This window comes from Idiotropiscis lumnitzeri, chromosome 1 (genome assembly GCF_059441095.1).
Source record: "Idiotropiscis lumnitzeri isolate Australia: NSW breed Sydney's pygmy pipehorse chromosome 1, RoL_Ilum_1.0, whole genome shotgun sequence".
NCBI classification, from domain to species: Eukaryota; Metazoa; Chordata; class Actinopteri; order Syngnathiformes; family Syngnathidae; genus Idiotropiscis; species Idiotropiscis lumnitzeri.
In genome coordinates this window covers 75,084-100,511 of record NC_142391.1, presented here as the reverse complement: position 1 = coordinate 100,511, position 25,428 = coordinate 75,084, and the positions used below count along the sequence as shown (strand labels likewise).

Here is a 25,428-nt window from a genome sequence, read left to right as displayed (position 1 = left end):
CGGTAAAACCCTTTGGACCTCTACACTGTGAGGTCCAAAGTGCTGCCTGAATGGTTACATACACCAGAAAAAAAATGGATTTCACCTAAAAAGAAGTTGAAGTAGAAGGTAAAAGAAGAAGGCTGAGACGGACGCTATTAGGTAGAAAATAAAAACAAGAATTGTGACAGGTCAGAGGTCACAAAGTATGAAAAACAGATGGGGCCAAATCATTTTGTTTAAAGTGACACCCACACAAGTCATTTTCTATTTTTTTTTTTATTGTTTAGTTTTTTTTTCCGTCCATTTGCAATATCAGTTGAAGGGAAAAGAAAAACAATTATTTACAGTGTTGAAAGCATGAAAACAGACGTGATGATGAATCTATTGTAAAGTAATCACACAGACACACAAAAAAAAAACATAAGAAAAAGAAAAACAATTAAGAGACCAGCGGCGCTCCCGATCCAAATTACAGACGCTGCCGGCCGGACTTTACCAGAGAGGGAGGGGCGGTGTTTTGGGGGATTTCTTCAAGGGAGACATGGCCTATGGGGTATTTGTGTTGTGGAGGGGAAGGGGGGTTGTGTCCTCAGGCGTTAAGTGGGGATGATGCCGTCGCTTCGTAGGCCTCGCTTGAGCTCCAAGTCCTCCAACTTCTTCCACAGCTCCTCGCGCTCCTTCTCCTTCTTCTTCTCCCTGGAGCCCAAAAAAAAAAGTTGCAATTCCAGCACTTGCCTTTTTCCGTTTTTTTTTTTCTTTCTCTTCTTCAAGACGAAGGGGCAGTCATTCATAGTGCAACATTTGGGGCGCTTTTTCTCCTTTTGATTAGAACAGCACAATAAAAAGCAGGACTTCCAAATGTTTGGGTTTCTTTTTCCAATTTCTTCATCACTTCAATGCTGGGGGTGAAACCATCAGTGCTACGTGTTACATAGGACCACACGCTTCCTAAACACAGGTCGGGCAAAAATGTAACATTAAATATGGACAAAATTCACCACATTGGCTTTTAAAATGGAAAAAGTGCTCATCAAATAACTTTTTGCAACACTCAAAATAAACAAAAAGTTGTACTTTACTGGCCAATGTTGAATTTCGTTTACCATTACAGTATTCTTATTGCAGTACTTTTATCATTGCAGTATTTTCATCATTGCAGCGCTTTTATTAATTTGAATGAATAAATAAATAAACACTTATTCATTTCATTCATCTGTACCATGGACAGACATCCGGAGTGTTTCCTTACACTTGTATATGTTGTAGGATCTAAGTGTGTATATACATGGGGGATCTGGGCATATACTGAGTATATTTGCATGCTTTTTATCAATGTCTGCAGCTAATGTTATACATGAACGGCTACATGACGCCGCCGCCTCCTCTGAGTGATCTCGATCTTTGCTGCTGTAACACCTCAAATTTCCCTTTTGTGGGACTATTAAAGGACATCTTTATCTTTTTAAGCACTCAGTTCCCCAACTACACACAATGTGTACGGGGTCATCTTAGACATGTTTTATTTGAGGTCTTTTTTTTTTTTTTGCATACTGAACCTCTTCTTGGATTTTGAGCATAAAATCAGCAAATACATGAAACTCTTGCCATGACACTTATGAAAAATGGAATGTTAACGGACACTCCTCAGGAACTTCTATTACTCTGTGGTTTCACCGGTCATTTTCTATGGAGTGGCCTCCTGGGCAGGAGGCATCTCGGGCCGGGATAAAAGGAGACTGGACAAACTAGTGAGGAGGGCCAGCTCTGTCCTGGGCTGCTCCCTGGACTCTGTGGACTCAGTGGGGGGCAGGAGGATGACGGCAAAACTATCATCAATGCTGGGCAACCCAGCCCACCCACTCAATGACATTCTGAGAACACTCCACAGCTCCTTCAGTGATAGACTGTTACACCCTCGCTGTACCAAAGAGGTTTTGCCGCTCCTTCCTGCCGGCTGCTGTCAGACTTTTTAACACAAACATTGGGTCAGACCTACAAACGGGCGGGCATTAATGCAATTGTGCAGTCCTAGGATGCAATATACACTACTACTGTACTTTCAGCCAATGCTGTACTTAAATATTGACCAATGATGTATTTTGTTTTCCATTACAGTATTCTCATTACAGTACCTTTATCACTGCAGTATTTCTACCATTGCAGGACGTTTACTATTACAGTACTTTTATCATTGCAGTACTTTTACCACAATACTTTTATCATTCCAGTATGTTTCCATCATTTCAGTACTCTGACCATTACAGTACTTTTATCATCACAGTATTTTCAATCATTCAGTATTTTTTATCATTGCATCGTTTTTATTCATTTCCCCTCTGTATGATGGACAGACATAAGGAGTGTTTCCTTACACTTGTATATAGGTTTATACTGTGTATATTCGCATGCTTTTTATGAATGTCTGCTGCTAATGTTATACATTAACAGCTACATTACACCGCCGACCCTGTGTGATCTATTTCTTTGCTGCTGTAACACCTCAAATTTCCCCATTGTGGGACTATAAAAGGACATCTTTATCACAATACGTATCAATGTGCAAGATGTTATCAAAACGTGTTTGCATGTAAAGAATATATTGACTAATTGTTGATTGGCGTGAGCAGAGGATACCGACGATAGCGTCCCTCTGTATTTGCGATCACGTGACCGGATCGTTTTTTTTTTAAAAATTTATTTACATGCCAACTTTACTCACTGCCGTGTTTGTTTCTTACCGCTGCCGGTCCGACTTGTACGTGGCGGTGAGTTCGTCGAATAAAGTACTGTTCATCTCCATGAAGGCCTTCAGCACGTTGTACACCAGCGCCACGATTGCCCTGAGGAACACCACAGCGGGATTCTCATGACGACAACAAAACGTCAGCCCCGCCCAAATGGAAACATTTGCTGATATCTGAACGGATTATGCATTGGTCTTCTTTTGCCGCATAATTTGCAACAATCGTCGCCCTCACCTTTCCTCCCGGCTCGGCATCTGATTATTTACCCACTCACCTAGCTGCTTGAAAGCAGTTAAGGCGGAAGAGCGAGTCACGCATCGTCCCATGGGCTAGACAGCAAAGGATGTCAAAGTCCGTTCCTCGCGCTCCAGTATCATGCATGTTTTAGATGTTTCCTTCCTCCAACACACCCGATTCAAATCAGCGGGATTAGTGATAGACCGATATGCTTTTTTCAGGGCCGATACCAATACCGATTATTAGTCGTCATGGAGGCAGATAAACGATATTTGAAGTCGATATTCATTAGTTGAAAAAAAGGGGGAAAATGGCCACAACATTTTGAAAACTAAAACCTCCAAAATGTGTCTTAGTTTAAATGCCTTAAGCAATAAACTGAAAATCTACCATTACCGACATTTATTGCAATAACTGTCGTCATTTTGCCCGTGTCGGTCAATTCTGTGTTTCAAAAATAAGAAAAGTCATTTCTGTCTACGTCGATGTTCATGCCCCTTTAAGGCGGCGACAGCGCGTGTCGTCACGTTACTCCACCCATCTGAACAAGAAAGAAAACTGACAACGCGCTCGTGGCTGACGATTCAAATCTAGAAGTGGCTGACTTGGCTGAAGAGCAAGTAACGTGAGTTGAACTTGTTCCTGTTGCGCTTGTCCTGAAAAGAAAACTGTCGTCTGGAAATGTTTTGGCTTCCATAAAGACGATGTTTGAGCAAAATAAAACAAACTCCAACGTGCGTCGTAAGCACCAAAACAGATATTGGTTTGAGGTCATATCGCCCAGCCCTACCTTACGCACATGTTTATGAAACAACTTGTGTGATTTACAACATGTAAAAGCTTTTTTAGATCTTGGAAATTAGACAACTTAGTCTTACAAGTCTAACAAAAAGTGCTCAAAGCAAACCATCTTATTGAAAAGCAAACAGGCACCTTACTGCTGATTGGCTGCACAAGGAACCAATCAGATGGTGCTGTGGGCGGGCCAATCTGTTTCTACAGCCAGGGCCACCAGCACAGCGAGAGAGCGAGCGGGAGAGAGAGAGAGAGTGTGCTGCAGCGACCCAAAATAAAGCAGCTTTTCATTTATGGACCTTGAAAGTTAAAAATGAAAGACCAATGTCAATAATCGGCAACATGCCAAATATCGGCCCGGCCGATAATCGGTCTCTCACGAATCAGGATTGTTGTCAGGCTTCTGTCGACTCATTTGAATCAGGTATGTTGGAGGTTGTGGCCCTCGAGGACCGGACTTGGACACCCATGGCCTCGTGTGGCTCAAATCCTATTAGAGGAGGAACCATTTTGGACGGATTAGATCTTCTGCATCTGGCAGCAAGGAAATAGTTGGACTGAGAATATGCCGTCGTCTCAGTTCCCATTCGTGATAAAATAGCCAACATTCAAGAAAGAAGGAGCAGCTTTCGAGCGGTTTTCTCACGGGTTCCAGTGTTCTTTGGAGATGCGGTAGAGGCTGGCAAACATGATGGGCAGGACGACACTGGAGTTCTCCTCAATCAGGCTCATGATGTACTCGTTGTTCCAGTAGTAGAGCGCCCGCTCGGCCACCTGCGCAGAAAACAAACAATGTCACGCCACGTCACGTCACGTGACCAAGCACGTCACGGTAGTGGCGGCAGACCTGGAAGTGAGGGCTGGACACACATCTGGAAATTTGTTTGAAGAGCGGCTCCTGGATCTTGACGAACTGAGTGGGCTCAATCACATCCAAGATCTCCTCCAACTCGCCCAGAAACATCACCTGATGTGGGCACACCAAGACCTCAAGAAGCGACAACGACAACAAACGGAGGGACGACAAGAAGCAGCTCACCTCTTTTTGACTGCAAGTTTTGGGCCAGAACTTCAGCAATCCTCGGATAACCTGAACAGAATTGGCCAATTTCATCAGCGCGAGGAGCTGAACCAATCAAGAATCAATTGGAACGGCGACGAAGCACAGGTCTCCATTTGGGTGCCCGCCGGTGCTGATAAAAATTGGCTAGATGATAACGTTGCGCAAAGGAGGTGTGACGCCGTGTTTGACGCTTCCCGCTCAGCCGACAGCGTCAGTGATGTCATAATGGACGGAGTCAAACAAATACAACCAACGCCAACATTGAGGCAGCCAGCGGCCAAACTGGGAAATAATCGGTTAAAAAAAAAGGCGTATCCGTCTATTGCCAACCACCAAGCAAAAACAAAAGGTAAGCAAAAAAAAAAAAAAAGGAAAGAAACTAGACCACAGTTAGCTGCATTATATTTTGTGGTTTTATAACAGGGAATGTTTTTGTTTTAGAGAAAACTGGACTGTAACTTGCTATCTGTTAAAACTAAACCCAAAACAAAACAACAAAAACGTGGGGTCTTATGTTTTGAGACTTTTTGTTGCTTTTTTCTGTCAGGTTTAAATGCCCTGACGCCGTTTGGGAGAGCTTACTGAAATAACCAAGGTGGCTGAAAGCCAGAAGGAACCAGGGATGGGTGTTATTTTTTACCGGCCGGCAGGGAGAGAGGCCAAGAGCAGACGGGTGACTTGCTCAGTTCATCTCCGCGCACCCTCTGGCCTCCCGTCCCGCCGCGTCCTCTTTTCTTAAAGCTTGAATTACGAATCTCCAGGAGACAGGAAATTTACTGACAATGAAGGTCTGTTTAGACTAAAGCAAAAATGTGAGCGTGTGCAATCATTAATGATACAAGTAGTGTATAAAAACATGATTAGAAATACACAAACTGATTACATAAAGTTACTTGAGGTTAATGTGGTCTTCATCTCATCTTACATTTACTGTACCGAAACGCAACTCTTGTGTACCGTTACACCCCTAATAGACACAAAAACGAAGAGCAGAACAGCGACAGTCTCATGTTGAATACAAATGTGTTTTCAAAGGAGTTTTAAAAGTGGACAGAGAGGGGGCGGGGCTTGCCTAACATCCAATGGGAGGTCAGGCAACCATAGGGAAGGACCGGCAACAGAAAAGGCTGCGCTCAGTCCTTGGCACCAGCAGCATTTGGTAGGTGCGCAGGTAGGGGTGGCGGAGCACGGAGAGGTACACTGGGGCGAGACCATTTAAAGACGAACAGAAGTATCTTAAAGCAAATTCGAAAGTGCCAGTGAAGCGAGGCCAAGATTGGATGGGTGTGATCCGTCTTCCGAGCAGTGGTTAAAGAAGTGCAGCAGCATTTTGGAGCCGTTGGAGACGCTTGAGCGAGGACTGGCTGACTCCAAAGTAAAGTGCATCGCAGTAATCTAGCCGGGATGAAACCAAGGCATGGATTACTGTTTCTGGGTTGCCAGGTTGTTCCGTTTCCCTTTGAAGCTGGCCGACGGGTTTTCGTGACGGGCAACATGTGCACACTGCTTGTGTGGAAATTAAATTGAGCCAAACCGACAATAACAAGTTCAATGTTCAGTTACAATACATTGTTCTGCCTCTAGGTGGCGCATAAGGGATTTTTTTGGTGTCAAAGTTGACATCAATACACATAGCTGGTACGCAGGTGCACATGCGCAACAGAAATCAGGGATGCGTAACGTCATGTGCGTCACGACGCGCCTTTGCGTACCTGTACACACTGCCATCTCATCGGAAGCACAACGAACGAGGTGAAATATGCCCCCCCTCAAAAAAACAGACAATCAACTTTTGGGGTGTTTCACCACCCCAAAAAAAAACAGCCAAGCAAGCCTGAGCCAAACAAGAGAGTATTGACGCTAATGAGCGTACTGAAATGCGGTGCAAGATTTGCCGCTCACATCCACATCTACCTGATAAGAGGTGCGTTTTATAAAGGATCAAAGAATTTCAGCCATCCCTTATTTGACAAACATGATTATTGCCAATAAACACGCTAGCCAAGAAGAAATAGCCAATCGGTAGCGAGACAGACTCAACCACGAACAACGGCAAGCTCTGTGTCATACTTTCTGCTTGCCTTTCAGAAAGCTAAGCATGCATGTCTCATGTCTTCCTATTCTGAGGATATTTCTTTAGTGAAGCGGCTTGGAGTGGATGTCGGGAGTGCGTATCATTCTCGTGAAGGTGGCACGCGGATAATTCAGAGCATCACGCAAACCATAAGTGTGGAGTTGAGTGTCAAGCTGCAGTCTGCTGAATTTTTGATGGAGCGGAGGACATCACAAAAACTGAGCAGGAGATCGTTTATGTCGCGTCAGTGTCCAGGGACGGAGAACTTGCATCAGACTTCGTTGGACTAATTGAACCGCACAAGCCATAACTGACGGACTAGTGAGACTTTGAGGATGCAGGCTTGGCTAACTGAGCCGCTAAACGGGTCGCTGTGTTCACAAATGGTGGTGCTGTTAAGGTTGAAGCGTACAACGACATTGTGCCGAAACTAAAGCAACTCGTTACAGTTGGAGGCTCCCTGGTGCACACGGTGCAAAGTCAGCTGATCACGGTGTGCCTTACTGTGACGCATTTAAAGCTGATGCGGTTTTATTTGCAGAAAGGCGGTGCAAAAAACACTGCAACAGGAAGAATCTACTTCAGACCTCTTCGTTTTCATGATCACATGTTCGATATTGGGTTAGATTTGTAAACTTGTTTGGTGAATTGGATTCAGTTATCTAATTCAAACTTGAAAAGATTCAAGACCAATCGTTAGTGGTGAATGGGCAACTGGTCTCTTTGCACATGAAAGGTCAAGAAGATGAAGGTCACGTCCAAAGCCTCGTCTTGACCCGGAGAAAGCAGACTTTTTTTTCACTCACTCCAAAATATGACCTTTGCAAATGTGTGTGTGTGTGTGTGTGTGTGAGTACTCACAGGTTCTGTTAACGTGGGGTCTTTCTCTAGGAACTGTACAATGCAATACGCCAACTGCACACAACAAAAGGAAAGCGAGCGCGTCACTTGTAGCACCAAAAACACGATTATTCATCTCGATAGACGTCATCATCCCAAAAAATGTTGCCCGTACCTGCGCGTGGAAGAGCGACAGACTGCGAACTGTGTGGAGCGGGATCAACACTTTGACCAGAAACTGTTTATGCTCCGCCTTCAGCGGCAGAGCGAAACCGTTGATTATGCTGCGCACACGCACACGCACACACACCATTCATTAGAGCTCATTAGGTACCAATACAAATTCATTATTAGTACTATAACAATGCAAGGATACTAAAGCGTTTTTTTTTTGGGGGGGGGGGTTCTTTCTCAAGTTTTTAAAAACTACTTGCCGTCAAGGGTCATTATTCAAGTATTGATGTTTAAGTGTGTATAGTTTCAAAACCATCCAGTTGCTCAAGATTCGGTTCAAATGTATTGAACTTAAACGTTGGCTAACAATTTTGTCACGTACCACTAGAGGGCGCCCACATGCCAAAACTTGAAGAATCATTTAACTGCTAATCTTGGATTGTTTTTTCCAACTGATTAAGAAAAAGCCAAGGCACTTTCTGTATCCACTCCATGAGCATTCACACTAGGGCTGGGCGATATGACCTCAAATCAATAGCGGGAGAAATTGAGCAATTTTACCCCGATAACGATAAATGCACGATAAATTCCCCCCGTGGACTAAATTCAAAATAAATGCAGGAAATGCATATTGACTGTTTTCTTATGTATCAACTGGTGCACATTACTTTCAAAGAAAAATAAAAGTACAAAAATCATTTGTATAAACATTCCAAATAGCTTGCTTTGCATGACTTGAACAAGGTCACAAAGAAAAAGGGTACCTCTTGCAAAATCTTTTGCTGCAAATAGATTGCGCCAAGATGCTGTCATGATGTAAATAATGCCAAATTAAAAAAATGCTAAAGAAAATGTCAATGCAAGCCAAATAAACGCGTGTGCATCATCGGGGAAAATGTGCCGTCTCGAGTACTCTGGTGCGCAGTCGCCACTTGTCGTCTATGTAATGCACAGTCAGGCTCAATCAGGGATCCATGTTGCGACCCGACCACAAGTCGGATGTAGATGCAAAATGCTCGACATGTCTAAGCTCCCGGCCCGATGTAGTCCATATCGGGAAATACGGCTTTCATGAAGCATTTAAATCGTGTGCGCGCCACTGGAACTAGAGGAGCTTTATCTTTAGCTATGTGCTAGGCTATCGCGTCCACCTCTGAGATGTTCTCTCGTTTGGTGTCGCCTCCGTTAATGGGCTGTTGTCACTTGTCCAACCTTGCTTCTCACTTTGAACTTTCAGCACAGCATGGTTGTGTTGTGGCTGGTGAAAAAGCTTCTGGATTTGAATCGCCAGTTACGACAGCGACGTCTGTTTTCTTTCTCAGACTGGTGGAGTCACGTGACTTGAGGCGCTGTCGTCGTCTTAAAGGGGCATGAACATTGCCGCAGACAGAAAAGGCTTTTCTTTTTTTTTAAACACCCAATTTACCGACATGGGCAAAATGATTTCGGTCATTGTAATAAATTTCGGTTTATCGCCCAGCCCTAATTCGCACTGGACTGCATTCGTCTTCGTGTGAGCGTGTGCGCGTGTGGGTCGCCACATACCTGCCGAGGATCTCCAGCAACTCAGCCACCCCGTTGAAGTGCTCCGTCTCATAAACAAAACTGCAGCAGTCGCAGTCAGCATGGAAAAACAAAACATTTTAAATGTCACAACATCAAATCTTGGACAAACAGTTGGTCAAAGAAGAACATTTCTAAAGACGTCATGCAAATTAGCAAACAATTGTATCACACTAAAACAAAAAGGAGAGTGCGCTGACCGTAGAAAAATATTATTGATCTGTTTTCGTATAAAAGCCCTCAGTCCCAGGAATTTGCCGTAGATTCTATGCAGAACCGTCTTCAGGTAGTCTCGTTCTCGAGGGTCCTCACTGTCAAACAGCTCAAGGAGCTGAAGGGGGTAGGGGGCATTGGGGGGGGGGGACAAAGACAAACATTAGGCCGGCACCGCAAGTCATTAAACGAGGATCAATTGACAGTTCACTCAATGTGGAGGTGATCAGTGTTGCGACGGCTGCAAGACGCTCAAAATATCGGCAACAATTGTGCAGAGAAAAAAACTTGCTGTAGCAAGCTAGCTAGGTACTGTAGGTGGGCGCTCCCAGAAAAAAACGTAATGGGGTCAGAGGCCGACAATTTTTATCAATCAGGCCAGAAGGGTACCACGAAAAGTAGCTTGAAAAGTTTCAGCTGCGCGGTCAGGTGACGTTAGGAATGACAGAGCGCGTGCGTGTCATTCGGAGCTGCGATCGAAAAAACAAACCAGAATCTCTTAAATCAAACTCTAAAAATGTCCAGGAAGCCAGAGAAGGGAGACCAGACTCGCAGTTATGCGCTTCCTCTCACGAGTACCAGTCAAAAGACAAGCAGCACCATTTTGGAGCAACTGGAGACGCTTGATGGCGGACGGGCTGACTCCAAAATAAAGGGCATCACAATAATCGAGCCGTGATGTGACGATGGTATCAATCACTTTTTCAAAGTGACAAAAGTCTCTTAATTCTTACAACGGTAAATGTTGCTTTTTACTCATCGTATTTTCACGACCATATGTGGCACCGTATTAAAAATTGCCGGGCACCATTTCTGTATTTAACGCATATATAAGGCTCATTGTATTATTGGGCGCAGGCGTGGTAAAACATACGGTAGCATGCATGTGCGCTAAAACGTATGTATGTTTTTAAAAATGCAACGGGAGCAAAACTGAGTTTGGGCGTACTTTTTTAATACGACAGGATGCCTCTCGCTCGCTGCCGAGTCACTCCTCAGAAACGCTTTTGCGAAAGCTTGAACTTGATCAGCGGCGAACACGGCAAACGGTTAGCTTGAGCATCCTCAAAGCATTCACAAATTGCGGCGTCACTCCCAGTTTGAGTGTGACTCAGCCACCAATTTCACTTCGAACGCCTCGTTTACGCCAATGGGAGTTCCTCCGTCCAGCTTCCTCGAACGAAGGCATTTGCTGCGCTACGGTAGCGACGGGGGGCGTGGCTTTAGTGTCCTCTTTTCACGCCCGCTTTCCTCGATATATGTAAGCAGCGTGTCGGCAGGCGATGCCGCCAGTCAGTCATGCTAGCACGTGCTAATGTTCGCGAACGTAGCCTCGCTTGAATACGTAACCCGAGGCACATGCTAGCACGTGCGCTTGTGTACACAAATGTAGGTCCTAATTTTTGGGGGACAGTGAAGATGTGAGGTAGAGTGTGAGTGGGGGCGCACCTGCAGGACAAACTTCTGGTCTATGTACTTTTTGGCAATGCTGGGCTGGAACTCCTGACTTTCCAAGAACCGGATGAAGAATTCGTATACCAACTGAAGACAAGGAAGATAACGGCGGTCAATGGCGTAGACGCTGGCCGAGGCCCAAAAAAACAAAACAAAACAAAAAAATGGCGGCGCGGCCGGCACTCACCTGTAAGTGAGGCCACGATGCCTCGAGCGTGGGCTCGTCCTCTTCGGGGTCAAACTCGTTACTGTCGCTGGGCGGGAGGGTCCGGAATATGTTATGAGATACCTGCGGGCGGGCCACAGAGCAACAGGTCGTGCGTGCGGCTACCGGCTGACCAAGCGAGAACCGGCGAGGAACGGCGGCGCCATCTCACCATTTTCACCACTTCGGGGTAGGCCTGCTCGGTCAGGTAGCCGCGGCTGACGGTGACGTAGTCCACCAGCTCGTTGAGCGTGGAGCGCTTGTACTCCTTCATTTTCAGGTCCGACAGCGTGTCCATGAAGTCGAAGACGGTGCAGCACTGCTGAAGCTTCTTCAGGAACAGCTCGGGCTGCTCCGGCGCCGGCACGTCTGCGCACCGCAACGACACAGGTCACCACAGGTCACCCGGCGGTCAATCCATCAATCGGCAGAGACGGGGATCGTAATTATTTCAGGCCGACCCCGATGTACGACGCCTGCGTGTGACGTGGTACCGGTAATTTCGTTCTGGCAATACAATCATGGGCGGAGACACGCGTCACGTAGTTCAAAGTATCGGCATCGCAAATACGGGCTTGAATTTCAAATTGGAAAGGAAATCCACTTCCCGTGTCCAAAGCGCGTGGACCTCGGTCGAGTTACAAGCAAAGAGCGGCACTGTGTGGCGCCATGGTGACTTTGGGGAAGGCTGTGCCTTGCCAGAAAACAAGGCCGGGACGTTATGGCAACAACGTAGACGTCAAAGTACCGTAGATACGCTTGACTCACGAGCAGACCGACGTCGACGGCTGACGTCGGTAACCTCAACGCATTTCTCAAAATACAGCGCCGGCCGGCTTGGATCGGCCACTTGGATGTGGACCGACATGGTTCCTAAAATGGCCAATAAATTCCTTTCGTCACGATTCGGAAGGAGGGAAGGAACATTTCGGAATGGAGAAAACTGACAGCGATGGCGATCTTTCATTCCCGGCCATTTGACATTTGCAAAAGCGGGAAGGCTTGTCACAATACGAGTCTGCTGAGTCCATGCGCTCATCCGTTCTGGAACAGGACGGCTTCAATCCTGAGCCACTTTCACACACAGAGCACTATCAATTTCCCACCATGGTTGGGAGACACCGACGCCGCAGGAGAATCAAAGCGTTTCAAAGAATTTTTTTTTTCTTCTTCCAAAAAAAAAAATTATAATCATGATTTCAATTATGACTAAAATAATCATGATTCATATTTGGTTTCATAATCAAGAAGCCCTAACCACAGTTATACAAAAACCATGTTTTGGTTGTTAATCTACGCAAATTCACTGACTAATGCCACCACAATCCACAGTCGACGCTACACAATGTTAGCATACCACAGCAGAACATGGGCGTGACTTTCTTCAGACGCACATGGAAGGCTACGCATGCTAACGACGGTTAGCTTCAAGACGCGACCGTCTCTGTGTGGGAAATGAAATTGGGCATCAGCCGCAACGCGCTTCCTTTTTACGTGCTTGTTTATCAATGCAATGTTTACATCGTCATCATTTGCAATCGCCATGTAACTCAATGACCTGCAGTCCTTCAGTTTTTGCATCACGGAGGACCCAGATTACGTCGAATCCGCGCCGGTTATCAAAATTAATTGTCAACCATTCTGATCAATGTCATTGTGATTAGTCAGCAAATCTTGTCACATACGCAATGTCATATGCTGTTGGTTTACAGCCGAGACATGAGAGAGCGGCTACGGATAACATGCCGTTGCCAATCCATTCTTTTTTTTGTTTCTAAATTATATCCATGCATATTGTACGCAGCGGTCAACCTTGGCCGATGTTTGAGGGACCGATTTAATTGAAGTCAGTCAGCCAACCACCAGGAGGCCGATGGAAAAGACAACTCGGTGGACTGATGCTAGCGAAGGAAGTCAAGCAAAATTATTCCGACATTATTACAGAGAACAAGTGGCCATTGTGCTTTCAAGAGGGAGAAGCAATTTTGTCAAAGGGGCACATCGGCTTGGCGTTAGACGTGCCGTGCCGCGCCGCCTCCTCGGCAAACGTCAACAGCACCCGTTCTCCAACAGCAAAACCCGAATGAAAGTTTCTCCTGTGCGCCGCTCGCTCCCTTGTTGGCGCCGGCGGCGGGGAAAGGCGGAAGAGAGCGTGGCGTGGCGCGGCCAGCAGAGTAGAGGCCAACAAGTTTGGTGGCACGCCGCTCGTGGCTTGTTTGGGGCAAGTGGGAAAATGTAAAGGGACACCGCGTGGCTCGGGTTTCTCCTGGGGGTTGGGGGGGCGGGGAGGGCAGACCGAGGTTGGCGGGTGGTGGGCTCGTGCGGGGTGGGCGCCCTCACACACACACACACACACACACACACACACACACACACACACACACGTCTCAATGCGGCTATTTTTGATGGCCTCTTTTTTAACCTGATGACCGGAAGCCCAGACAGACGCGGAGAAGCCGAGCCAGGCCAGACGACGGCAAAACGGGCTTCCACGCCGGCGTGCTTGGATGGAGCCGGCGGCAGAAGAACTTCTTTGGAAGAAGATGGAGTGGGTGCGAAAATCAAAGGAAACCCGTTCAAGCCATTTGAAAAAAATTGACTTTGGTGACTCTAAATTACCGATAAATTAAAAGCAGGTTTATTTTGGTTCGCTACAGCGCATCTGTTGCTTTTGAAGCACTGATTAATCATCAATCGTTGTGAATGTTCTAGGGCTGGGCGATAAAGCCAAAATCTACCGTGATCGACATTTATTACAATAACCGTCGTCATTTTGCCCATGTCGGTCAATTCGGTTTTTCAAAAATAAGCAAAGTCTTTTCTGTCTGCGTCGATGTTCATGCCCCTTTAAGACGGTGACAGCGCGTGTCGTCACGTGACTCCACCCATCCGCACGAGAAAGAAAACGGACAACGCGCTCGCGGCTGACGCGGCGGAAGAACAAGTAACGTGAGTTGAACTTGTTCCTGTTTTGGCTTCCATAAAGACGATGTTTGAGCAAAATAAAACAAACTCCAACGTGCGTCGTAAGCGCGTCCAACCTTTTCTTTTTCACCACCTCCAACACAACCATGCTGTTGACTTGGAACTTGAGCTAAACGCTCAAAGTGAGGAGCAAGGCCCACCATCCGAGAGAACGTCTCCGAGGTGGACGCCATAGCCGAGCACATGGCTAAAGATAGAGCTCCTCGAGCTACAGTGGAGCGCGACCTAAAGGTAGCCGACAAGAGGTATGAAAAATATTTGGCGCAAACCGGGCTTCCCGATATGGACGACATCGGGACGGGAGCTCAGACACGTCGAGCATTTGGCATCCACATCCGACTTGTGGTCGAGTCGCAACACGGATCCCCGTTTGAGCCCGACTGTGCGTGACGTCGACGACAAGTGGCGACGGCGCACCAGAGTACTCGAGACGGCGCATTTTCACGTTGATGCACACGCGTTTATTTGGCTCGACAGTTTTAGTTTTCATTTTATTGATCATTTTTTTATTCGGCATGATTCATATTGTTTACAAGAGTCGAATCGAGGCCTTTGCACGCGGCATGACGGCATCTCGGCGCAATCTATTTGCAGAAAAGGGTTTTGCGAGAGCGGTACCCTTTTTCTCCCGTTCTTTGTGACATTGTTCAAATCATGCAAAGCGAGCTATTTGGAATGTTTCCACAAATGATTTCTGTACTTTTATTTTTCATTGTAAGTAATGTGTACCAGTTGGTCCATAAAAAAAAAAAAGTAGTTCATATGCATTTCCTGCATTTATTTGGATTTTGGTCCACGGGAGGGAATTCATCGTGCATTTATCGTTATGAAGGTAAAATTGCTCAATTTATCGTGAAATTGAGTTGAGGTCATATTGTCCAGCTCTAGAATGTTCCTTAGAAAAATTTGTAAACAAGGTGATGTCGATTAAGTAAGAGGGGCTTCACGCTGTGTTGCCATGACGATCAAGCAGCAAGGGCAGTGAGCGCCATCGTTGCAAACGCACACAGCCAATCACTGCCTAATAATAATCTTTCAGTGACAAATGTTGAAACAGATACCAAGCACCGATAAGTACTTGGAGACACCAAAAAAATAAATGAATAAAAAGACCTTTTGGCAATTTTCTAACTCTTCGCATTTCTACTTGCTACGAGAGGGTGGCCGACTGAGTCCAAAACTTTGAAATACGGCTAGGATCCTCACTGGCACCAATAGCAACCGCTGCTATCCGCCATCCCGAGAGCAGCGACAAAAACTTTGAATTGATTGGAAAAACACCAGCTGTCGGTAGTCTCCAAAAAAGAGCCATGACTTTTTTACAATCTGAGTGAGACCCCGCCCACACCATTGACAAGCACCAAGCTCCCACAGGTGTCGGCTGGCGACAACTTTCAAGAAACCACCTAAGCGACACAATTCAAGACGACAAGAGAAAGGACATGATGCGGGGATTTCAACAAAGGCTGCCCTCAGCAGCTAGATTAAGACACGCCCCCTAAAGGTGCGCGTCAGCACGACAGGGTATACAGTCAATCCAGTGTTGTTTTTGTCAACGATGACGATGACGAAAATATTTTGTTAACGCCCCTTTTTTTCATGACGATACCGAGACGATGACGAGCTAAACATGGCTCTTTGATGACGAAAACACGACGTGAAATTAATTTCCGTTGACGAGACAGGACGAACTTGTTGGCGTGTGGTCCGACAGATGTTCAAATTTGATGACCTATTGCACATGTCATCTGTTGTTCAAAAATTGGGATGCTGGTGCAACCCATCCTCGTTTGGGTACGCCCACCACCGGGACAACACACACGCGCATGTGCCGCACACACACCGTTGCGCCCGCACCGGCCCAACAAACCACAAACACACTAAACGTTTTCGTTTGACGGTGACACTCGCTAGGCTACTTGGTTCTGAAAACCGCAAGCTGTTACAAGTAAACAAGACATATGTTTGATCAAGTTTGGACTTGTGCAACTGTACTATAGAACAAGTCTACTACAAGTCTATGTTGTTAACACATTTTTAATTTGTTTATTTGTGTTACTTTAAGTGAAATTATGCCAGATAAAATGTTCTGGTGCTTGACTTTTTTGGAGCAATGAGCAATGATTCCACTTTTGTCTGTTCGTAATGCCTCATCCTTAGTCGTCCGTCAGAAAGTCTTTGCTATTGGGTCGAAACCTTGTATGCCTATTTCGAACTAAAACGGACTAAAACCTTGAGTTTTAGTCGACTATATTCAGGAAAACTAAACTAAGACTATTTTTTGAGTTTCCATCGACTAAAACTATCACGAAAACCTTTTGGAGTTTTTGTCCACTAAAACTATCACGAATAGGAATGACTAAAAGTGACGAAAACTAATACGCATTTTTGTCCAAAAGACTAAGACTAAATCTAAAATGCCTGCCAAAAACAACACTTTAGGCATCAACACCTCACTCGCCGGCGGCGTAAGCTTACCTTTGAGCAGCGGCAACGGCGTGAGCTCGATGGGTTTGCCCTGAGAGCGGAACTGGGACGAGCTCTGCGAGCGCTTCTGCTTGGCCTTCCTGACAGACTTGCGGGAAAATCCGTCCACTTTGTCCACGGATGGAGGTGTGGTGGCTGCCGAGGACATAGCCCTGCTGGGGAACAAGCACCGCACAGGTTACACGCACGTAATTACAGCAAAGAAAAATCAAATAAAATGCAAAAAAATAAATCATCCGAAGCGCTGGCTATGCTTCCTCATGTTGAGGAGGCGTGGCTAGTCAGCCTGCACACCACCAGACTGGCCGCAACCGTAAGAGAGCTAAAAAAAATTTTTTTTAAAAAGGCCTGAAGCAAAACCGAAATTTGCTTAGCATCATCTCTTCTCTCTGACTTCCTGTTACATGCTTAGGCTACTCCTCGTCCGCTTTTAGTCCAAAGCTTGCTTCTTACAACGTCGCTTATGCAGGCAGGTGACGATAAGTTACATCCAGAAGAGGATCTGCACCACGCAAACATCTTTAGGCGCGCCAGCGAACAGGTACAATCCATCAGTGACAAGTATTGCGAGTCAGCGAAATCTGTTTTTTTTAACAAACAAAAGAGTTTGCCTTCAATTTAAGGTTGCGCCAACATCGACGAACATCTCAGAAATGCTGCTACAAGCGGCAAAGTTGAATCAAAGTTCTATGCTGTGTCATCTCGTTCATTTATTGCTGGGACATGCCACAATTTACATTTGATCCGATTAGTCGACTAATCGTGACTACAGCTGGTGATTAGTCGACTAGCAAACTAATCGTTTGTGGCAGCCCTATAAACATAGATAGGAGCCACCTTTGATGAGGAGCACATTTAGCCGACATCCAGACGTAACAGCCACGTATCATTTGTACAAAAACAAAGGATGCAAGAATGAAGAGAAGCAAGAAGCCTCTTCCGCGCTGATGACATGAAACGCGACCAGGCACCAAACAATCGCGATTTGCATGTTGCGGATTGCGCGCGTGTCAATGTCAACGTCGGTGCAGCCAAACGGCGTCAAATGTGTCTTACGTGGCCTTCAGTCTGGGATTAGCTCACAAGGCTAAGCGTGGCACCTCGCTGACGTCTTCCAAATCAAAGGTCCAAACATAGCAGCGGCGCTAAGCGCCGCTAATCGGCACACATCATGCATTGCCGTGGCAACAACACCACTTTCTCTGCTCCTCTTTTCTTCCATTAATGCCACTCAGGGAAAAAGAAGTCACCGTCGTCAAAACAAAAAAGGATGCTGACTCACCAAAGAATATCAATGATGAGATGATGATGATGGCGGCAGCCATTTTGCCGCCCATTCCGAAAAAACAAACCCGACCCTAACCATCCCAATCCAAGCCATCAACCGCGTCGTTTGCCGGACGGGCAGTGGGCTCACCTGTGTGGCGGAGGGGCAGCGCCCTCCCCGTGTACGACCATCCGTCACTCGCTGTCTCCCTGCCAAAATCTACTGCGGCCACAGCGATAAGCACAAGACAGCAAAAAAGAAGAGGAGGAGGAGGAACAAGAAGGAGAGGACGAACGCAGGACGATGCGGGATCCTTTGCCTCCTCTGGCTCTTACATAAGCAGCCTGATGACAGGCACACAAGCTGCCTGCTAGGTGGGCGGGGCGAGGCGAGGCAATGTATTACATCAGGAAAAGAAGGGAGGTGCGTCCGGACACAGACAGGCGGAAAGACCAGAGAGCGCAAGAGTGAAGGACAGAAAGAAAAGAGAAGGTGAGGAAGAGGAAGAGGAAGGGCTGCTCCAGCAGGAAGAGAAAAAAACACACTGCGCACCGTGCGTGCGTGTGTGTTTTTTTTTAATCAAATATATATTTATTCTTAATACTTGTTACACACCAAATGCCAATTGATCTTTAAAAAGGAATACTTAAGAATGAACCAATGATAGACTGATATCGGCCGGATGGATAATCAGGGCCAATATTTGGCGTGTAGCCGTGTTGTTGTTGTTTTTTTTTTTTTGTTTTTTTTTTGGAACATAAATTAAAACACAAATGCATTTAGAATAGAAGCCAGAATAATAGCAGAACAGTGACAGTCTCATGTGGAATCGAAAGCTAAAGAATAACGGCAACTTCAAAACGGCAAGAAGAAGAAAATTCATGCCCCCCTCCACCACAATATAAATAATAGCATTTTTGTTGCAAAACAAACCTACACCGTAGCGTTAACACTCGCTTTGCACAACGGGCAAGTAAAGCGCCACTGCCAACTACTGGAGTGGATGTGCAATTGCACTTTATTGTAGAACGGCAGGGGGAAAAAGCATGTTCCGCAAGGTCATACACGCCCCCCCCTCCCCAGGAGGCCCTGCCCCACTAGTTGAGAAGCCACGCCATTAAGGCAATGTGAACTCATTCAATTGGCCTTGACATCGGGTATCACGGCATGCACGCAAATGCTTCCTGACAGCAACGTTGGGCCACTGCATCTTCACAACAACCCATTTTTACGTAGCCGATCTTTTCAAATGTTAGAGACCCTGACATTGCCGACTGCAAGCCAACTGCTTACAATTTACATTCACGTCATGTTAAGAGAACCGAGTGACGAGTTGGCATTTTTGTTATTCAGCATCATCAAAATATTATTTGGCCATACATTTCCTTCAAAATTGACGCAAAGTTATGCAAAATATCAGTGAAGCTATCCACTTGAAGGCCTCGTCTCGGGATATACATGTCACGATACGCATAATAGTTGGGCTTGCCCTAATATTATTCACGGCTCGAACGATAGCATTGTCGTTTTTTTTTTTCTGTATTGATGCCACTGATCCAAAAATAATTCAAGTACATCCACTTTAAGAGCAATTATCTTTCAATTCTCAAGAACATAGACTTTTTCATTGAAATGTAGAATAATAAATGATTTTACATGAAAAATAGGCGACTCTGCGCTGTTAAAATTCCACTTGTAATGGCAAATGAGATTTTTTTTTTAATCCTTCTTTCCAATGTCCCCTCTACGGGGCCATTATTGGAGCAGACCATTTACAAATGTGTATTTCAATCGACAAATGTGTAAAAAAAATAAAAAATAAATCCATGTCTGTAACCACAGTCACACTAATGTGTGACAAAAATCTGCAAACGTGTCAATTGGAATTGTATGCGCAATCACATGCTTAAATGTGTACAGAAATCTGTAAGCGTGCGATTTCTAAACTGGGCCTCTTGATTGGCTGCATTCTTACACGTGACTTTTGCCACAGTCCCGCCGTGCACGAGTCACAAATGCATGTGTGGTGATTTGCAAACGCGTGTCTGGAGACTTGTGTGTGGCTCCGAAGCAATACATTCTGACCACAAGGGGGCGCTAGGATTCTACAGGCCGAGTATGACCAATATATATGCGAATAACATGGATGCTATCGACTCATGGTCAAGTAGTATTTATTTAACACTTTAAATTGGAAAAAAATGCAAGAATAAAGTGGAACTAACTGTATTGTGTGAAGTGACGCGGTAGCTGACTCGCCAACGTGGCGGTCATGCAGTTATTTTGGTTTATTTTTGTATTTAGCAAATCAAAATATGCAAATAGAACAGCCAGGGGTAAAAACAAACACAGAGGCAAAGAAATATATTTACGTGTTTAGCTTGACGTCATTAGTAAGCGCGCAGCTTCCGAAGGACGGCGTCCACATCTAGCAACCCATCCCTATCTAGTACCGACAACGGCAGCAGAAGCGGCGAAATATGGAGTTATATCAGCCATAAAAAGGAATATACAACACACACAAAAAAACCTCTACCAACAGTGTCTCGCCGTTGTGGCTGCAACACGAGGTAATACAACAAACCCATCCAACCATTTGAATGCTATTATGAGCCACTTTATAACCAGTTCAGACTCAGTGGGACCCGATCTAAAACCATCTACTCAAAAAACAATGACAGATGCCTTTATTATAGCACCTTATGATAACAAGTCCAAACAGCATCGACAAATCACGAATGCAAGAACTTTTCACGGGCGAAAGTGTAAGTGAAACAACGCCGTCATGAAAGAGAGGTTTAAAAAAAATTATCCGCACGCTCGACAAAAGGTATAAAATGCCGTGGCGCACGGATTTCTCTCAGGTGGCCATCCCAGAGCTGTATAATAAATAAAGCAAAGTCTTGCCAAACAGAGCTATTTGAGTCATCTGGTGAAAATTTTTCTACTTTCAATATCGCAATGTACATCGCAGCCTCCCCCAAAATCGCAATGTCATTTTTTTCCAATATCGAGCAGCCCTAATAATATTGTTTTATTAATTTATTATTTTTTTCATTTATTAAACACTGCACACCAACCCGACTCCATTGATCATCTGTCTGCTGCAGCCCCCTTGTGGTCTGAATGGGTAGCTACGGAGCCACACACAAGGCTGCACACACACATTTGTGAGTTGTGCACGGCAGGACTGTGGCAAAAGTCACATGTAAGAACGCAGCCAATCAAGAGGCCCAGTTTACAGATCGCGCGCTTACAGATTTCTGTACGCATTTAAGCATGTGTGTGCGCGCATACAAATCCATGTACACGTTTGCAGATTTTTGTCAGACATTTTTTACTGCGGTTATAGATACGGGTTTTCTTTACCCATTTATGGATTAAAATACACATTTGTAAATGTTTTTTTACCAAACAACGTTAGTGGTTTACAACATGTTAAAGTTGGGTTTTGTAGAGCTTAGAAAATAGACAACTTTGTTGAAGTAGACTGCCATTTATCAAAATATCAGCAAAGTCTGATGCCTCGCGTAGTTCTTGTGACTCAGGGGAAAATCAAACAGGCATAGGGCTGCACGATATTGGAAAAAACTGACATTGCGATTTTGGGGGGAGGCTGCGATGTACATTGCGATTTTGAAACTAGAAAAAAAATTCACCAGATGACTCAAATAGCTCTGTTTAGGAAGACTTTGCTTTGTTTATTATACAGCTCTGGGATGGCCACTTAATAGAAATACGTGCGCCACGGCATTTTATACATTTTGCAGACGGTGTGAGCAAGACGGTCTGTGTAGTCTCTACAATGTAGAGCAGGGGTGTCAAACTCCAGTCCTCGAGGGCCGGTATCCTGCATGTTTTCCATCTCTCCCAGCTGCAACCCACCTGATTCAAATGAGCAGGATACTTATCAGGCTTCTTCAGAGCTTGCTGATGAGCTGATCATTTGAATCAGGTGGGTTGCAGCCGGGAGAGATTGAAAGCATGCAGGAAAGCGGCCCTCCAGGACTGGATCTTGACACCCCTGATGTAGAGCATAGTGTAGCGTGCTGCTTTTATGAAACAAACCAAAAGTTTCCACATTCTAAAAAAAATAAAATAAAAATAGAAACATCGCACGTCCTACGATGTGACTATTGCGCATGCGCACATCGCAATCGCGATGTTCAAACGGCGCATATCGTAGGCCTTAACAGGTATCTTGCTGCTGATTGGCTGCACAAGAAACCAATCAGATGGTGCTGTGAGCGGGCCAATCTGCTTCTGCGGGCAGGGCTACCGGCGCAATTTATCATGTATTTATCGTCATCGAGGTAAAATTGCTCAAATTATGGCGATATTGATTTGGGGTCATATCGCCCAGCCCTAGGGTAGAGATTACGAAACTGATTCAACTCAAAAACAGTCCCACCTCAAGCCTCAACCCAACTGACATTGCATCAAGACCATAGACAAAAATTGGTTTATTTTCTCTACTTTGAATTAGTCATCCGCAGAAATGGGCAGTCGATCAGGCCCGCGGGACATCCATTTATGGGGTGAGTGGTGACAAATTAGAAAAAGGGGTTCGATTAACAAAGGGCGGAGATGGATTTTAGTCTGGTCCTCATGCGTGTGATGTGTTCGCGAGGCGGCCAAAAGTTCACCTAAACCTACTCGCGGACTGGGCACATGACCAAAATTGCCTTTGAATGCGTCTTTAGCGTCACTACGAACTCGTTTGTGTATGAAGAGATGTGAGACAACAGCATGTGTTGAAGCGTGCCTGTATTTCCTCATTCTGACGTCATGTAACCTAGCCTCCCAGGAGCATACCATTAAAAGGGGGGGGGCAGCAATATTGCAATCCCAACACCAACAGTGCATATTTACAAATTAGACCATAATAAGTGTATAAAGATAAACTGATTTGAATAGTAAATTAGCCGGCTAATTATGTTTAAATAAACCTCTGCCGTTAGCATCTCTCTCCTGGCGGCGTCAAGCAAGGACGCTTTTTTTAACGGGGACGGGAACCAACAATTTGTATGAGTAAGGCCGAAGGGTCGAGGCAAGAAGGATACCGAGATCGCGGCCGCGGATCGGGTGAGATACCAGCAAAAAGGGTCAAGTGCCCAGCTCGTGGAGTCACATTAATTGCAGCACAATCATGACCAATGGTTGCATGCGTCCGTTTTTCCTCCGTCATTTGTGGGCACCGTAAGTGGTAAACAATTTGATAAGATTGGAATCATCTCTGTGTGTGTATACCAGGCCTGACTGACACAAGACACAATATTCCTAGGCTGCAAATTTTCGACGTGATTGTCTTGAAAGCACCTTTCCGGACCAAACGGCAAACTTGGAATTATTTGTCGCGAAAAGAACCAAAATCCGCCAGTGACGTCACCTTGCAACGAAAAAAAAGGGGCCTGCGAGTGAAGAAAACTGTTGCCGTAGGATCGTGTGTCCACGACTAAATGTTCGAGAGCAGACTGCAGCCGGGCTCTTTTCGACTCTCTCCGGCCTACCGAAGCTCCAAGCCTCCAAACTTGACAGCTAGCACTTAGCACGGTGAGCTCCGTTTGCCGCCGTTTGCCGCTAGCTCGTCGCTTTCCACGCGCACGCGAGACATACAAGAAGCTTTGATCACAAAGGGTGACAACAAATGTCATCCGAGTGGAAATGCTGCTACTGTCTGGCAGCTAAGTTAAGCGAAGCCAAAATGAGCAACTAACGGCTAGCTAGGTGACTAGCTAACCGTTATCACGCTAACACGTCGGCGTCCCCGGCCGAGCAATAAACAACAACATGTAAAACACGAACGAACGAACATATGAAATGCAACTCAAGACAGTGAAGGTTCTGCTGAGCCAAAACACTTTACCTGGGCGGGTTCGGACGGTCACCCATCATCCCAGACGGAAAAACCGAGGCGGAGCTAATGCTGTTAGCGCTAGCTGACACACTGGGTGGGTGGGGGCGGGGGCGACTGAAGCCCAGGCTGGACGCGCCGTCCCGTGTCCCGACAAGCCGCTGTTCGCTCCACTGGGGGGGTGGTGGTGGTGTAGTGGGTGGGTGGGGTGGGGTGGGGTGGGGGTACTTTACCTTGATCCTCTGCGCTTCGTAACGGAGACAGCGGCGAGGAGTTATCCTATGTTTGGAAATCTAGCGGGCGGGGGCGGGAGGGGGACCGCGGCTAAGTTGCGGGGCTACCTCCAGCTCGATGCGGGAAGCCTTTCCCAAGCCGCAGATGAGGAATGAGGCAGATTGTCGGCCTGTAGCAGCGGTTCTCCTTCCGAGGCGAACAGCCCTCAAAGTGGCATGAAGAAGGCCCAAAGATGGCTTTTACATTCCCCGTCCTTCCGCTTGGCGTCCTGATGATGATGACGATGATGATGGTGGTGGTGGTGGTGGGGATGATGACCGTAATGGTGCTCGGCCACGGACTGCTTGATCTTCCGAGTCGCAATTTCTTGTGCTGCTGGCGCTCGCGTCCGGCTGCGGGCTTCTCTTCTTCTTCGCCTCCTCTAGAGTCGCAATCGCGGCGGCTGGTGCAGTTGCTGCTCCGCACCTATTGTCAACACCACCGCACACTCCACGCAAGCACACAAACCTGCTTGGCAGCTCCCGTCGCGCCCATTGGATACATTGGGTGACAAACCACCATTGTGATTGGATGATAAGCGCGTCGGTCTAGCAAGCGGGGCGGTGTCGGTCCATGACGTTGTGGGTTCGGTCGGTCTGCTCTCATTGGCTGCGGCGGGCGATGGCGACGATTCAAATTGGCCTGAAAGGCACGTCAGTCAGACAGGAGGCGGAGCCAAATAGTGACGAAGTCAGTCCGGTGGAGGAGTCAGCACCAAACGTGAAAAAAAGATGATTGATGCTTTAGTTTTTTTATTAAGTGATACTGTTACGTTTGTTAAAAGATTCAATAAAGCGAAAAAAAGCATGGAAAGACAGAGAGACATCTTGACGCAAGCGGGGAAGTAGGGAGTTTTTCGCTCGACGTTTGTCGCCTGACAAACCTGTCAGCGGTGGCCCCGCCCCCTGCTGCCGCCTTAACTGGCCCAGTGCGCTGCTGTGCTAGCATTAGCCGCCAGATTAAAATTTGGTACATTACAAAATCACGTCACTCACACTGTCCGTAATCCGAATTGAAGCGCTTTGATGGTCACACTCTTCACGCTCCCATCTGACTAGACAAAAGCAGGCTTCACCACCCTGAACTGGTCGCCAGCCAACATGCTGCACTCCACATTTATGATTGTGTTGCAGGAGTATGGAGAGGTTGCACTGTCATGAGACTTGTTGCCAGGCAACAGCCATATGCACTCAAGACTGTCAACACGAAGTACATTC

General features: G+C 46.1%; 1 protein-coding gene across 7 annotated transcripts; it reads right to left on the bottom strand.

Annotated features, from left to right (window-relative positions):
• Positions 1–239: 239 nt before the first annotated feature.
• Positions 240–24,695, bottom strand: ppp2r5eb (protein phosphatase 2, regulatory subunit B', epsilon isoform b). Of its 7 annotated transcripts, none has more exons than XM_088307720.1 (14): positions 24,172–24,695; positions 16,809–16,972; positions 11,518–11,714; positions 11,328–11,429; positions 11,135–11,227; positions 9,673–9,803; positions 9,455–9,514; positions 7,911–8,019; positions 7,757–7,810; positions 4,798–4,848; positions 4,606–4,725; positions 4,405–4,532; positions 2,721–2,822; positions 240–678 (listed from the first exon to the last, which is right to left on the bottom strand). In XM_088307720.1, the coding sequence occupies exons 2-14, from the start codon at positions 16,963–16,965 to the stop codon at positions 579–581; spliced, it is 1,404 nt and encodes a 467-aa protein (XP_088163846.1). In that variant the 5' UTR covers positions 16,966–16,972; positions 24,172–24,695; the 3' UTR covers positions 240–578. The 7 variants fall into 7 exon arrangements, with proteins under 7 accessions (XP_088163846.1, XP_088163852.1, XP_088163819.1 ...); XM_088307726.1 differs by having other exon boundaries at positions 16,809–16,969; XM_088307693.1 differs by lacking the exon at positions 24,172–24,695 and adding an exon at positions 23,951–24,126.
• Between the last annotated feature and the right edge of the window lie 733 nt (positions 24,696–25,428).

Excerpts from the sequence above, each read along its gene's own strand:
- ppp2r5eb (XM_088307678.1), bottom strand. The coding sequence starts at position 18,275 with ATGGTCGTACACGGGGAGGGCGCTGCCCCTCCGCCACACAG. Across the intron at positions 11,715-16,808 it reads GCCGTTGCCGCTGCTCAAAG|ACGTGCCGGCGCCGGAGCAG; the intron begins GTAAGCTTACGC and ends TGCGGTGCGCAG. Across the intron at positions 7,811-7,910 it reads TGTCGCTCTTCCACGCGCAG|TTGGCGTATTGCATTGTACA; the intron begins GTACGGGCAACA and ends TGTTGTGTGCAG.